The following is a 15,136-nucleotide window of genomic DNA, read 5'->3' as shown; positions in this document are numbered from 1 at the left end:
GTAGGACAGGAGGGGTTTGAACCAATCTTACCTTTTCTGCTATTTTTTATAAGTAGCACTAAATTTGAAAAGAGCTTTTATATTAAAACTATCAGTCAGTCTAATTTAGATTTTTAAAAACACTGTTCCATAAATCTCAGTAATGTTGCAAGTTCATGAACATCAGTGACTTTGAAAATATTGGGGAAATACTGCCTAGCTAGTAGCTTATGAAACTGGGGTAACATTCCATCCACATAATTAAATTTAATGTATGTGCACACGTTAAGCATTTGGTGCAGAAATTTCTGCACCATTCCTGCATCTCTTGGCAGGAGAAACGCAGAGTAAAATAGGTGCGTTTTTTATGTGGTTTTTTTTACATGCGTTTTTGGTGCAGATTTTTCCCCACTCATTAGTATCGGTAAAATCTACAGCAAAAGTGCAGAAAGAATTGACATGCCGAAGATTATATCTGAGCCAAATCTGCAAGAAGAAAATAAGCAACACGTGCATAACACATCAGGATTCCCATTCACTTTGCTCACATTGGAAAATCCCTGGGGTTTTGTGACAAAACTGTGCAGAAGAAAACGTGACAAAAACACAACGCGTGCACACAGCATTAGAGGTCTTTATTATTTTTGTTTTTCTAATAAAGAAATAACTTTTAAGCTCATTGACTTGATAGAATATAATAATTATTTTCAAGAGTCATTGCCGTTAACCTTATCTATGCCTCAACCTCTCATTTACAGGCCTTCTCTGTCAACTACAAGCCTACAGTACAATACAGAAAAATGGTAATTGATTTTAGCTTTATTCCATTGACAAGCTGTAGTACCCAGCGTTGCCCGGGTTATTAACTAAGGGGTACTTTGCACGTTGCGACATTGCAGGTGCGATGTCGGTGGGGTCAAATCGAAAGTGACGCACATCCGGCGTTGCTGTCGACATCGCAGAATGTGAATCATTTTACATACGATTAACGAGTGCAAAAGCGTCGTTATCGTATGATCGGTATAGGGTCCGACATTTCCATAATTTTGCAGCAGTGTCGGTACGATGTTGTTTATCGTTCCAGCAGGCAGCACACATCGCTGTGTGTGAAGCCGCAGGAGCGAGGAACATCACCTTACCTGCGTCCCGGCTGCAATGAGGAATGAAGGAGGTGGGCGGGATGTTTACGTCCCGTTCTTCTCCGCCCCTCCACTTCTATTGGCCGCCTGCTGTGTGACGTCGCTGTGATGCCGCACGACCCGCCCCCTTAGGAAGGAGGTGGGTCGCCAGCCAGAGCGACGTCGCAGGGCAGGTAAGTCCATGTGAAGCTGCTGTAGCGATAATGTTCGCTACGGCAGCTATCACCATGATATCGCTGCTGCGACGGGGGCGGAGACTATCTCGCTCGGCATCGCAAGCATCAGCTTGCAATGTCGTAGTGTGCAAAGTACCCCTAAGTCTTTCTCTCTCTGTCTCACACTCTCTCTCTGTCTCTCCCTCTCTCTCTCTCCCCCACTCTCCTTATCTCCCACTCTCTCTCTTAGTCTCTCTGCCACTCTCCCTACCAAAATCATATTAACTGACTTATAAGATGTCTTATACTAAGAATGTCCTTCGTAGCAACCAATCCAAGCTCCTATTAATGACCTGTAGCAAAATAGAAGAAGAACTGTGATTAGTTGCTATAGGCCATCTGATAAATATCCAGGCTGTCAAAACAGCCAATATATTACTGAACTCATCCAAACAGTAGGTAAGCTTTTTTTGGGTGCAAAACTGTAAAGTGCGGGGTTAAAATTTCCCCTCAAAACATAGTCTATGACGTTCCCTGAGTCAAATGTGGTGGCTGAGCAAAATGTTGTGATTGTAAATGTGGCGGTGCGGATTCCTTTAGCGGACATACACATAAATACATACATACATACATACATACATACATACATACATACACACACAAATACGTACACTCAGATTTATATATTAGATTTGAAGTTTATCCTCAAAGTTATCCAGGCATCCATTACTTTTACTGTATATTATCAGAAGCCCATCTCTAACTTGCTATTGATTCCTAAACATTGTTACAGAACAAGTACTTTCCTTGTGAAGCCTAATTTCTAACATTGTCAATATCTTACAGTTTGAAGATAATCAATAAACAAATATGTGTCCTATAAAGAGGTCAAGTTTAGTTCACATATCAGGGAATGACATTATTTATAAACAGATTTGATATTTCAAGTAAAAACTGTTTTCTAATGATTAAATACACTTCTCTAAAATACCAGTAAAGTCAATATGTGATCTTTGTATAATATTCTATGCCTATTAACAAAGAGTTCGCTTCTTCTTTAATAGGTTTTAGAGTAAATAAGGAAGACCAATAAAGTGACCACCAACTTGCTTAGCAATATTTAGGAGAAAACTGTGTATCCTACACACAGATAAAATCTCATGGATGTTTATTCACCTGGTATTTGTTGTGTCCAGTGGTGCAGTTCTTGCTTCTCGCTTTCCAGGACCATTAAAATAGAGAGATTTTCCATCAGTTAGGACCCCACAACCTGTGCCCACTTGACCTCCTGTGATTTTATTCCAAAGCTGGCTGAGTTTGCCTTCGAATCTATCGAACATTTCATTTGCATTTGGCTTATTTGAGACACAGGTTCCATGTTCAGCTGAAAGGAAAAGTAATATCTAATGTTTTATAGACACGGCTACAAATGTTGCAGTTCTGAAATGATCACTTAACTCTTTAGTCCTCTTGACAAGAGGATCCATATCACACAAATCCTGAATAAAGTGGTCACACAATGATGTGGGACTATGAATCCCACTGTATAGAATTACAGATCTAGACAAAGATTTATTTAAATGTTAACTCAAGATAAAGTAAATTGGTGACATGATTCATCAAATGACAAAATGTAAGACCTCGTTTTAGTGTCTCTAAGGTGAGTGCTACCTTCCCTATCCTGTAGACCAGGGGTGGTCAATTCCTGACGTGCCCCATGACAGACCATGACTGGTGTGGATCCCCAAACCAATAGGCTGAAATGAATTCTGCTCAATATTAATATTAACATATTACTTATCATTATAATTTTATATTAATATTGTATCACTTAATATTGAGGAGAATTAAGTATGATGACATCCCCTATATACAGAATTAACCCACACATAGCCCCCCTTATATACATCATGAGCCCTCATATAGCTCCCTACATACAGTATGGCTTAAACAGCCCACTAAATACAGCATGAATCACCAGATAGCTCCCCTATATACGATGTGAACCCCCCATAGACCCCTATATAAAGTATGAGCCTGAACATAGCCATTATATAGAGTGTGAACCTTCCACATAGCTTCTCTATATACAGTATGAGCCCCCACATAGCCCCTATATACAAGATGAGCCCCTACATAGCTCCTGTACATACAATGTGAGCCCACATGTAGCCTCTCTATATAATGTGTGACCCCTTACATAGCCCTTCCATATACAGTGTGAGCCCCCACATAGCCTCCTAAATATAGTATGAGATCCCACAAAGCCACATAGCCTTCTATGCACAGTATGAGCCCCACTTAGCCTCCTATATACAGTATGAGCCCCACTTAGCCTCCTATATACAGTATGATCCCCATGTAGCCTCCTATATACATTATAAGCCCCACGCAGCCTTCTATACATTATGAGCCTCCACATAGGCTCCTATATACTTTTGAGCCCCCATGTAGATCTGTATATACAATATGAATCCCCACATAGCCTTCTATATGCATTGTAAGCCCCCACACAGCCTCCAATATACATGTAAACACTCCATACACCTGAAAAAAACAAAACAACGCACCACATACTCACCTCCTGCTGGTCTGCTCAAGTCTCCAATGCACTGATACTCCGCAAACCACAATCTGCTGTGCCTCGTGCTGATTGGTGGTAGACAGAGCCATTCGCCATTCGATGCAGAGAGCTGTGACATCAGAAAGCGAGCACCAGTAGATAAGCAGTGGGGGAGGTTCTCAGCCTGCACTTTGCTCAGCCCTGCTGTAGACCATTGTATCAGTGGGTAGAAAAGACTAAGCCAACTAGAAGCCAGGTACCAAATGTTCCAATATACACTAGAGTGCTAGCAATCCTATTTAACCCCTTCCTGAAGAAAACAGTTTTCCCTCTCCTGATCAGGCCAATTGTTTAAATTTGACATACGTAACTTTATGTAGTTATAGCTGTGGAGTACTTCCACATATCCCAGGTGATCCTCAGACTGTTTTCCTTCATGATACACTGTAATTTATGTTTGTAATACTTTTTTGGCCGCTTTGCTTTATATTTATGAAAATATCTAAAATTTGAAGAAAATTTTGAAAAATTCCCACTGCTTAAAATTTGTATTTTTAAGCCCTTAAAACATTCATTCCGCACAAAATAGTTAATAAATAAAATTTAACATATGTCTATTTTATGTCAGCATCATTTTTGAAACCGCTTTTGTTTTTTGTTTAGATGTTAGACAACGGACAGTTTTCAATTACATCAATGACACATGGGATATCTCCAAACAAGACTTCATTTTAAAAACTGCATCACTGAAGTCATTCATAACTGCATTCAGTATGTTCATTAACCGTTCAAGTGCTTCACAAAAATTAACGCAATGTGACTTCATTTTGGTAATTACATCCCCTTGGTGAATTTATATATTGCTGTAGCAACAATATTGACTTCACAGCTGTTTTCCAGAATTAACACACAATTGGTGCTGCAGAGTGAAAGTTGCAAATGTGCCACCTTAGTGCCCAATACATTGTGCCAAGTCCCTGGTGACACACATCCCATAAATTGTTAAATAGGTTCTCCCCACTACAGTGATGCCAAACATGTCAATGCTAACTGCAATTTAATCCCATCATTGGGCTCAACAAGGATGTGGTCATTTAGATATGCTAGCGCAGAATTCACTTGATTTTTTAGTAAGGAGCTATGATGCTTTTGTAGCTCCCCTGAGCCACTCAAAGCACTACAAGGAACTGCATCCTCTTGGGGATGCAGGACCTACCCCCTGGGACCTGGAGTACCAGTGCCGATACCACCAAAGCACAACCAAAATCCTAATTCTCCACTCCACACCGGGAATACAGGGTTAATCAAGTAAGGGAATGTCACCTAGAGGCTGGAACTAGCCCAGGGATTAGGCAGCCTGGTGGGAGGGGACACAGAGAGAAGAGTGGCACACAGAAAGGTGTGCGGACGTGCTTGAGCTGGGTCCATGCAACGGTGACCCGGGGGCACAGGAGAGAGGTCGCCAGGGCTGGTACAGACAATTACCACTGGGACCGGAGCACGCACGGGGCACAGGGCCCTAGATCAGGCACTAGTTCTACACGGCTTGATAATAACCTGCGCGGTGAGGACACCTTCATGAACTTCACCGAACCAAATAATCCGGGGGCATCAGCAGTAAACTAGGATCGGGTTTCGGACACTTACCTCCCCACAGGGTCCGCACTGCCCGCCGTACGGAGAAGGAGACTGGTACCCTTAAGGGACAGTCGGGCCCCAAACACTCCATGCTACGGGGACCCAACCAACAGAGAGTGTCGGGGACAGAGCAACCTGGGTCACTACATTGGCACTGATACTCCATGTGACCTGAACCAGTTATCCACGGGTCGGAGTAAGTAGAGACTGTTCATTACAACCTTGTGTGGTCTCAGTTATTCCCCATCACATCTCCCAGGCACGGCCCTACCTGTGGAGGGCCCAACATCATTGCTGCAACCACCACCAGCCCTGAGAGTAGCCACATTCAGCAGCGGCGGTTCTACAACCTTAACCGCAACCCGCAGGTGGCATCACGTACACTAACTTTCACCCTTACTTTAAATAATTCCCCTTTTACAAGAGAAGCCCCAGGGCACGGGACTGGGCAATGGCCACCAGAGTGACATTCCCTTTTGCAACCGCCCGGGACCAAGTACCCCCCTTCCCTTGGCGACACAGCTTCTTTTTCTGGTGTCATGAACAGGATACAGACAAGGCCCGTTAACTCGGGTGACGTGTGCCTTAAGGAACTGTATTTAATGGACTACTTGTGCAAAAACTGTCGCCATCTTTAATTCTAAAAAATTGGCTGCGCCACCACTGTGCCCAAACGAGCGTGAAAAGCAGACCCTACCCCCTGGGAGTGGCAACATGCAAAAGTGAAACTGATGACAGGAAGCCGGAAGGGGCGCCGGCAGAATGCACCCCGGGTACGCTAGAGCAACAGCGACTTTGCAGCATCAGACTGACCTGCCTGCAGCAGAGGGAGAATGTCTGCCCTTCCGGCCCGTGGAACCATGCCCTGGATCGAAGCGGAGCTGGGACGGCTGTGTCTCCAGATGCAGCTGCAGATGATTCAGCAGATCGAGGACTGGTGCTCGAAGATGATGGGGATGGTGGTGGCGGTGCAGACCCAAGCAGAACAGGCTCTGCACGAGGAGTGGCACCAGGAGCCGGTAAGCGTGGGAACCTCCTCTGCCCCGCTCATTCCCTTGGTCGCGGAACCTGTACCACCTATGACCGCTGACCTGCCAATACCATCAGGCCCTCCGTTCACGGCCAGACCAGACCAGCCGCAACGCCTCCATCCATGGCCGGACCAGACCAGGCCGTAATGTCTCCATTCACGGCCAGACCAAACCAGGCCGCAACGCCTCTGTTCACGACCAGACCGGACCAGGCAAGGCTGCGGGATGCATCCCTGGAAGACCCGAGACCAATAGAGAAGGCGTCGGTGACTAGCCTGACCTGAAACCCGCTAACTGTGATCTGGATGCGGGTTATTCGGGTTCGGGGAGCGTAAGGTTCGAGAGGAATCCGGTATGGCTACTGCGGCACAGAGGGCTGTCGTGGATGAGGAGGCCTGCCAAGCCACCATCCAGCAGCTGAACCAAGAGCAGCGGGCTTGGGTTGCCATGACAAGGCAAGTGGCTGCCCGAGATTTGCAGGAGAAACAAATCCAGTGCAGAGATACCTGCAGTGCCCGCGGAGTCCGGTACCAGGGCACCGTTGATAAGTTTGACTAGCAAAAGGGTTGGAGGTTCATAAAGGAGCCTGGTATGCATGTAGGCATATTTGTGTCCCGCAGGGATGTGTTGGATCATTTAAAGCAAGGACATCCAGACCGTGACCGTACACCAGGCACCATGGGGAGAGGGGCTGGTATGCCCTAGATGTGCAGAACATCTGTGACCTGTCCCTGCCTGCTCCTCCTACTTCTCCATCATTTCCAAGGTCATCCACGCTGTGGTAGCGGAACCAGGCTACCCTAGCAGTTAAAAATGTTGATGTTTCGTGTTTATTCTTCTTTTGAGTAATGAAGATAAATTTGAAAATACTGCTTTGCTAAAAACGTTGATTTTAGGTTTGTAAAGTATAATTCCTGGAAAAGTCACCTGATATTCTGCTAATTGTTAATTTTGATAGAAATGGACCACTGGTCATTGGACTTGGAATGACCCGAACTCTCGCATTGTAAATAGTCGCACCAAACTCCCAGAGTAATCCCACTTTGCCATTAGGGCACTGATACTGCCACCAAGGGGAAGAATGTTAGAGGAAAGGTAGAGATGGCTTAGACCTGGTCACCACAAGGACTGGTGACCTGCCTCAGAGGGTTCTGGGGACCAGGACCTTTGGGCGGTGGGTTGATGGGGGAGGGGTTGCTGCAACGTTCAAGAATTAAGCCTCCCCTGTGTGGGAAGAATGTTATGTATATAACCAATTTACCCTTCATTTCTTCCGGTTTAATAAAACTCTATTTTGCTTACAGCCCAAGGGCGTGCTGTGTTTAACCAAGGGGGAATGTAGCGCCCCTGAGCCTCTCAAGGCACTACAAGGAACTGCATTCTCTTGGGGATGCAGGACCTACCCCCTGGGACCTGGAGTACCAGTTCCAATACCACCAAAGCACAACCAAAATCCTAGTTCTCCACTCCACACCGGTTATACAGGGTTAATGAAGTAAGAGGATGGCTGCCTAAAGGGTGGAACCAGCCCAGGGATTAGCCAGCCTGGTGGGAGTGGCACACAGAGAAGTGTGCGGACGTGCTCAAGCTAGGTCCGTGCGACGGTGACCCGGGGGCACAGGAGAGGTCGCCAGGGCGGGTACGGACAAGTAACGCTGTGACCGGAGCATGCACGGGGCACAGGGCCCTAGACCAGGCACCAGTTCTACACGGCTTGATAATCACCTCCACGGTGAGGACACCTTCATGGACTTCACCGAACCAAATAATCCGGGGGCATCAGCAGTAAACTAGGATTGGGGTTCGGACACTCCCCACAGGGTCTGCACTGCCCGCCGTATGGAAAAGGAGACTGGTACCCTAAAGGGACAGTCGGGCCCCAAACGGGGACCCAAACAACAGAGAATGCCGGGGACAGAGCAACCTGGGTCACTACATTGGCACTGATACTCCATGGGACCTGAACCAGTCATCCACGGGTCGGAGTAAGTAGAGACTGTTCATTACAACCTTGTGTGGTCTCCGTTATTGCCCATCACATCTTCCAGGCATGGCCTTACCTGCGGAGGGCCCAACATCATTGCTGCAACCACCACCAGCCCTGGGAGTACCCACATTCAGCAGCGGCGGTTCTACACCCTTAACCACAACCCGCAGGTGGCGTCATGTACACTAACTTTCACCCCTACTTTAAATAATTCCCCTTTTACAAGAGAAGCCCCAGGGCACAGGACTGGGCAACGGCCACCATTCCTTTTTGCAACCGCCCCGGACCAAGTACCCCCTTCCCTAGACGACACACTTTTCCAAGATTCTTAATGCAACCAGTCTTCTGCATTACAATCCCTGTACTGCCTGCTATGCTATTTTCTTTCAGAATCCCAATTCTGACTATTTGGAAGATACTGGAGAAAGAATGGATGTATTGCCACGCTACCACCAATGCGAAGAAGTGTTGATTAATATTAGTAATTTATTTTACAGGACGACGCATTTCTGGAATCAAGTCCCCTTCCTCCGGACCATGAAAAATCAACAACAGACTTCCTCTTGACAATACCCCACAAACTCTCTATGGAGTTTAGGTCAGGCTAGTCTGCTGGCCAATCAAGCACAGTGATACTATGGGTATTAAACCAGGTATTGGTACTTTTGGCTGTGTGGACAGGTGCCAAGTCCTGCTGGAAAATGAAATTTCCATCTCCAAGAAGCTTGTTGGTAAAGTGGGCATGAAGTACTCTAAAATTTCCTGGTAGACGGCTGCATTGACTTTGGTCTTGATAAAACACAGTGGACCTACACCAGCAGATGACATGGCTCCCCAAACCATCAATGATTGTGGAAACTTCACATTAGACCTCAAGCTGCTTGGATTGTGTGCCTCTCCACTTTTCCTCCAGACTCTGGGACCTCGATTTTCAAATGAAATACAAAATTTACTGTCATCTGAAAACAACACCTTGGACCACTGAGCAACAGTCCAGTTCTTTTTCTCCTTGGCCCAGGTAAGACGCTTCTGGCGTTGTCTATTGGTCATGAGTGGCTTGACACAAGGAATGCTACACTTGTAGCACATATCCTGGATACGTCTGTGTGTGGTGGCTCTTGAAGCACTAACTCCACCAGCAGTCCACTTCTTGTGAATCTCCTCCAAATTTTTGAATGGCCTTTTGCTTAACAATCCATTCAAGGCTGCGGTTATCTTGGTTGCTTGTGGACCTTTTTGTATCACACCTTTTTCCTTCCACTCAACTTTCCATTAACATGCTTAGATACAGCACTCTGTGAAGAGCCAGCTTCTTTAGCAATGACCTTTTGTGGCTTAACCTTCTTGTGGAGTTTGTAAGGCCCTGTGCGCACTAGGCGTTTTTACCCGCGGTTTTGCTGCAGAAATTTCTTGAGAAACGTTTGTAATCTTCATGCAGACATTTCCCAGCAAAACCCAAGGGAAAAAAAATAGCTGTGTGCACACTGCGTTTTTTTTCTCAAGAAAATTCTTTCTGAAGATTTTCTTGAGAAAATTTCTTGAGAAAATGTGCATGTCACTTCTTTTCCGCAGGTACCTGCCGTATTTCACTCCATTCACTGTAATGTAATCGCGAAATACCGGTGGTATGCCGCAGGTAGCAAATGGTGTGTGGTATACCCTCGGTATAGCCGCGATTTATCTGCGGTAATGTTCATCACTGCCTGCGGTTTTGCAGGGGAGTGATGTCATTATGCCATGAAGAGGAAGCGGAGCAGAGTAAACACACAGATCACACTCCCTGGATGCCGCACAGAAGCACTTCAGTGTGACCTCCAGGTGCCCGTGCAGTCTGTGTCCTGCTCCAGCCCCGCGGCTGCCAGCACAGCAGTGTGTCAGTGTCTGCCTGCAGTGACAGCAGCTTGTCACCCTGCAGTGCGTCTTACTGACTGGGTTGGTGATGTCGGGTATCTGATAGACGCGTGACATCACTAACCCCAGGGCCTGATGCCAGGTGACATTACACATCTGGCAACAACCCCATATATTACCCCGTTTTCCACCGCACCAGGGCAATGGGATGAGTTGGGGCGAAGCGCCAGGATTGGCACGTCTAATGGATGCGCCACTTCTGGGGCGGCTGCAGCCTGCTATTTTTAGGCTGGGGAGTGTCCAATAACAGTGGACCTCCCTAGTCTGAGAATATCAGACCCCAGCTGTCCGCTTTACCTTGGCTGGTGATCCAATTTGGGGGGGACCCCACGTTTTTTGTTTTAAATTATTTATTTAATGTAAAATAACAGAGTGGGGTGCCCTTTGTTTTGGATTACCAGTCAAGGTGAAGCTGCCAGCTGTGGTCTGCAGGCTGCAGCCATCTGCTTTACCCTAGCTGGCTACAAAAGATGGGGGGACTTCACGTCATTTTTTTTTAAAATTATTTATTTTTTGGCTAAATACAAGGCTAGGCACCCTTTAGTGCCACATGAAAGTCACTAAAGGGTGCCAGCTTAGAATATGCAGGGGGGTGGGACATTATATACAGTTAGGCCCAGAAATATTTGGACAGTGACACAATTTTCGCGAGTTGGGCTCTGCATGCCACCACATTGGATTTGAAATGAAATCTCTACAACAGAATTCAAGTGCAGATTGTAACGTTTAATTTGAAGGTTTGAACAAAAATATCTGATAGAAATTGTAGGAATTGTACACATTTCTTTACAAACACTCCACATTTTAGGAGGTCAAAAGTAATTGGACAAATAAACCAAACCCAAACAAAATATTTTTATTTTCAATATTTTGTTGCGAATCCTTTGGAGGCAATCACTGCCTTAAGTCTGGAACCCATGGACATCACCAAACGCTGGGTTTTCTCCTTCTTAATGCTTTGCCAGGCCTTTACAGCCGCAGCCTTCAGGTCTTGCTTGTTTGTGGGTCTTTCCGTCTTAAGTCTGGATTTGAGCAAGTGAAATGCATGCTCAATTGGGTTAAGATCTGATGATTGACTTGGCCATTGCAGAATGTTCCACTTTTTTGCACTCATGAACTCCTGAGTAGCTTTGGCTGTATGCTTGGGGTCATTGTCCATCTGTACTATGAAGCGCCGTCCGATCAACTTTGCGGCATTTGGCTGAATCTGGGCTGAAAGTATATCCCGGTACACTTCAGAATTCATCCGGCTACTCTTGTCTGCTGTTATGTCATCAATAAACACAAGTGACCCAGTGCCATTGAAAGCCATACATGCCCATGCCATCACGTTGCCTCCACCATGTTTTACAGAGGATGTGGTGTGCCTTGGATCATGTGCCGTTCCCTTTCTTCTCCAAACTTTTTTCTTCCCATCATTCTGGTACAGGTTGATCTTTGTCTCATCTGTCCATAGAATACTTTTCCAGAACTGAGCTGGCTTCATGAGGTGTTTTTCAGCAAATTTAACTCTGGCCTGTCTATTTTTGGAATTGATGAATGGTTTGCATCTAGATGTGAACCCTTTGTATTTACTTTCATGGAGTCTTCTCTTTACTGTTGACTTAGAGACAGATACACCTACTTCACTGAGAGTGTTCTGGACTTCAGTTGATGTTGTGAACGGGTTCTTCTTCACCAAAGAAAGTATGCGGCGATCATCCACCACTATTGTCATCCATGGACGCCCAGGCCTTTTTGAGTTCCCAAGCTCACCAGTCAATTCCTTTTTTCTCAGAATGTACCCGACTGTTGATTTTGCTACTCCAAGCATGTCTGCTATCTCTCTGATGGATTTTTTCTTTTTTTTCAGCCTCAGGATGTTCTGCTTCACCTTAATTGAGAGTTCCTTAGACCGCATGTTGTCTGGTCACAGCAACAGCTTCCAAATGCAAAACCACACACCTGTAATCAACCCCAGACCTTTTAACTACTTCATTGATTACAGGTTAACGAGGGAGACACCTTCAGAGTTAATTGCAGCCCTTAGGGTATGTGCGCACGTTGCTTTTTACCTGCTTTTTACCTGCTTTTTTGCTGCTTTTTCTTCTGCGCTGTTTAATGCCAAAATGGATGTGTTCTTCTATTCAAGCAAAGTCTATGGGAATTTGGGTTTCTTGTTCACACTATGTTGTTCAAAATGCTGCCTTTTTGTGGCAGAACTTTGGTCAAAATCTCAGCTTTGCAGTGCAAAACCCAAATGGCAAAAACAATTGACATGTTGCTTCTTTGAAAAGCTGAGTTTTTGACCAAAGTTCTGCCACAAAAAGGCAGCATTTTGAACAACATAGTGTGAACAAGAAACCCAAATTCCCATAGACTTTGCTTGAATAGAACAACACATCCATTTTGGCATTAAACAGCGCAGAAGAAAAAGCAGCAAAAAAGCAGGTAAAAAGCAGGTAAAAAGCAACGTGCGCACATACCTTTAGAGTCCCTTGTCCAATTACTTTTGGTCCCTTGAAAAAGAGGAGGCTATGCATTACAGAGCTATGATTCCTAAACCCTTTCTCCGATTTGGATGTGAAAACTCTCATATTGCAGCTGGGAGTGTGCACTTTCAGCCCATATTATATATATAATTGTATTTCTGAACATGTTTTTGTAAACAGCTAAAATAACAAAACTTGTGTCACTGTCCAAATATTTCTGGACCTAACTGTAGGTCTTTCTCATCCATCTATCTATCTATCTATCTATCTATCCATCTATCCATCTTTCCCTCTATCCATTATCTGTCTATCGATCATCTATCTATTATCTATATTATTTATTGCAGTTCAGCATAAAAAAAAACGCAGGGACCAACCTGCGGAAAAACCGCGGCAAAACCGCGGCAAAAACGCATGCGTTTTTCCCGCGGTTTTGGTGTGGTTTTTTACCACAGGTACGGTAATCTTCAACTCCCAGAAGTTTCTCGAGAAATTTTCTTGAGAAAAATCACTTGTCTAGTGCGCACATAGCCTTAATGACTGCCTTGTGGACCTCTGACAAGTCAGTAGTCTTCCCCATGATTGTGTAGGCTACTGAACCAGACTAAGGGACCATTTTAAATGCTTAGGAAGCCTTTGCAGGTGTTTTGTGGTATTTATTCTAATTTTCTATGATAATGACTTTTGGGTTTTCATTGGCTGTAAGCCATAATCATCAACATAAACAAAAAAAAAACCACTTGAAATAGATCACTCTGTTTGTAATGGCTCTATAAAATCTAGGTTTCCCTTTCTATATTGAATTACTGAAATAAATTAACTTTTTGATGATATTCTAATTTATCGAGCTGCACTGTATGATGCCAGTGAAAAGTAAAACTATTAGGAAATTTCATCACAGAAAGTTCTCTCATTTGAGGCAGTTGCTCAAGGCCATTGTGTCTGCCTCCTGTATAGCAAGTCGTGAATTTGTGACCAAGAGATGAAAAAAGTCAGAACAACAATCGAATGGAAGGTAGTGTCTCCTTCCAATGAATATTATCTCTCCGAAATTTATGAGGGAAGTGATAATCAGGGTAATGGTTTTTCTAGACAGCTAAATTGAAATTTTCCTTACTTAAAACTCAACATTGTAAATAAGTCTGTTAATTATGTTTGTTTGATATGCAATGAAATATTTACCTGTGTATCCACGATCACAGAAGCAAACTCCAGAAATACAATCCCCATGACCGTTACAGTAATTTGGGCAAGGTTCGGATATATAAACACCATCTAGACCAAAAGCTGGGGCATTTTTTAATGAATTACTCTCTTGTATCCATCGGAATCTGGTTTTACTAAAATGATAAGAAACATGATGAGATCATTACAGATACAGGAGGATACTAGTTATGAATAGCTGAAATAGTATAAAAAAAACCTACAAGGAACCTTCAATTATCAATCACTCATATCCAGACTTGTAATTGAGGTTAATTATCTTACACCTGTTTTAAAGAGTCTTAGCTAGTATGAAATTACTAACAGATGTCTATATCGAGGCCTGAAAGCGTAACTTGCAGCTGTGTATTAAATATTATGTTCATAAATACAAGCTATAAATACAATTTACTTGATTTTTAAATGAAGAAACAATTGACATGTTATTGGTTTATTAGCAGGTTACCAGTATGAAAAAAACACCTAGTACTGATTCATTCCACAGCTTAAATATAACTAAGGGGCACTTTGCACACTACGACATCGCAAGCCGATGCTTGCGATGCCGAGCGCGATAGTCCCCGCTCCCGTCACAGCTGCGATATCATGGTGATAGCTGGCGTTGCGAACATTATCGCTACGCCAGCTTCACATGCACTCACCTGCCCTGCGACGTCTCTCTGGCCGGCGACCCGCCTTCTTATTAAGGGGGCGGGTCGTGCGGCTTCATAGCGACGTCACACGGCAGGCGGCCAATAGAAGCGGAGGGGCGGAGATGAGCGGGACGTAAATATCCCGACCACCTCCTTCCTTCCGCATAGCTGGCGTGAGCTGCAGGATGCAGGTAGGAGATGTTCCTCGCTCCTGTGGCTTCACACACAGCGATGTGTGATGCCGCTGGAACGAGGAACAACATCGCAACATCGGTCATTTCCAAATTATGGAAATGACAGACGTTACACCGATGATACGATTACGACGATTTTGCACTCGTTAATGGTATCAAAAAGGCTTTACACACTACGATATCGCCTGCGACGCCGGATGTGCGTCACTTTC

General features: G+C 44.7%; 1 protein-coding gene across 4 annotated transcripts in view; it reads right to left on the bottom strand.

Moving 5' to 3' along the window:
- Positions 1-15,136, bottom strand: part of RELN (reelin) — a 906,715-nt gene that overhangs the window by 157,642 nt on the left and 733,937 nt on the right. For all 4 annotated transcript variants that reach the window (XM_075345182.1, XM_075345183.1, XM_075345181.1 and 1 more), the window contains 2 exons: positions 14,057-14,214; positions 2,450-2,657 (listed from right to left, as the gene is read on the bottom strand). In XM_075345182.1, the coding sequence (XP_075201297.1) occupies positions 2,450-2,657; positions 14,057-14,214 (366 nt within the window). The remainder of the gene's footprint in view (positions 1-2,449; positions 2,658-14,056; positions 14,215-15,136) is intronic.

This window comes from Anomaloglossus baeobatrachus, chromosome 4 (assembly GCF_048569485.1).
Source record: "Anomaloglossus baeobatrachus isolate aAnoBae1 chromosome 4, aAnoBae1.hap1, whole genome shotgun sequence".
NCBI lineage: Eukaryota > Metazoa > Chordata > Amphibia > Anura > Aromobatidae > Anomaloglossus > Anomaloglossus baeobatrachus.
This window is presented reverse-complemented; position numbering and strand designations above follow the sequence as displayed.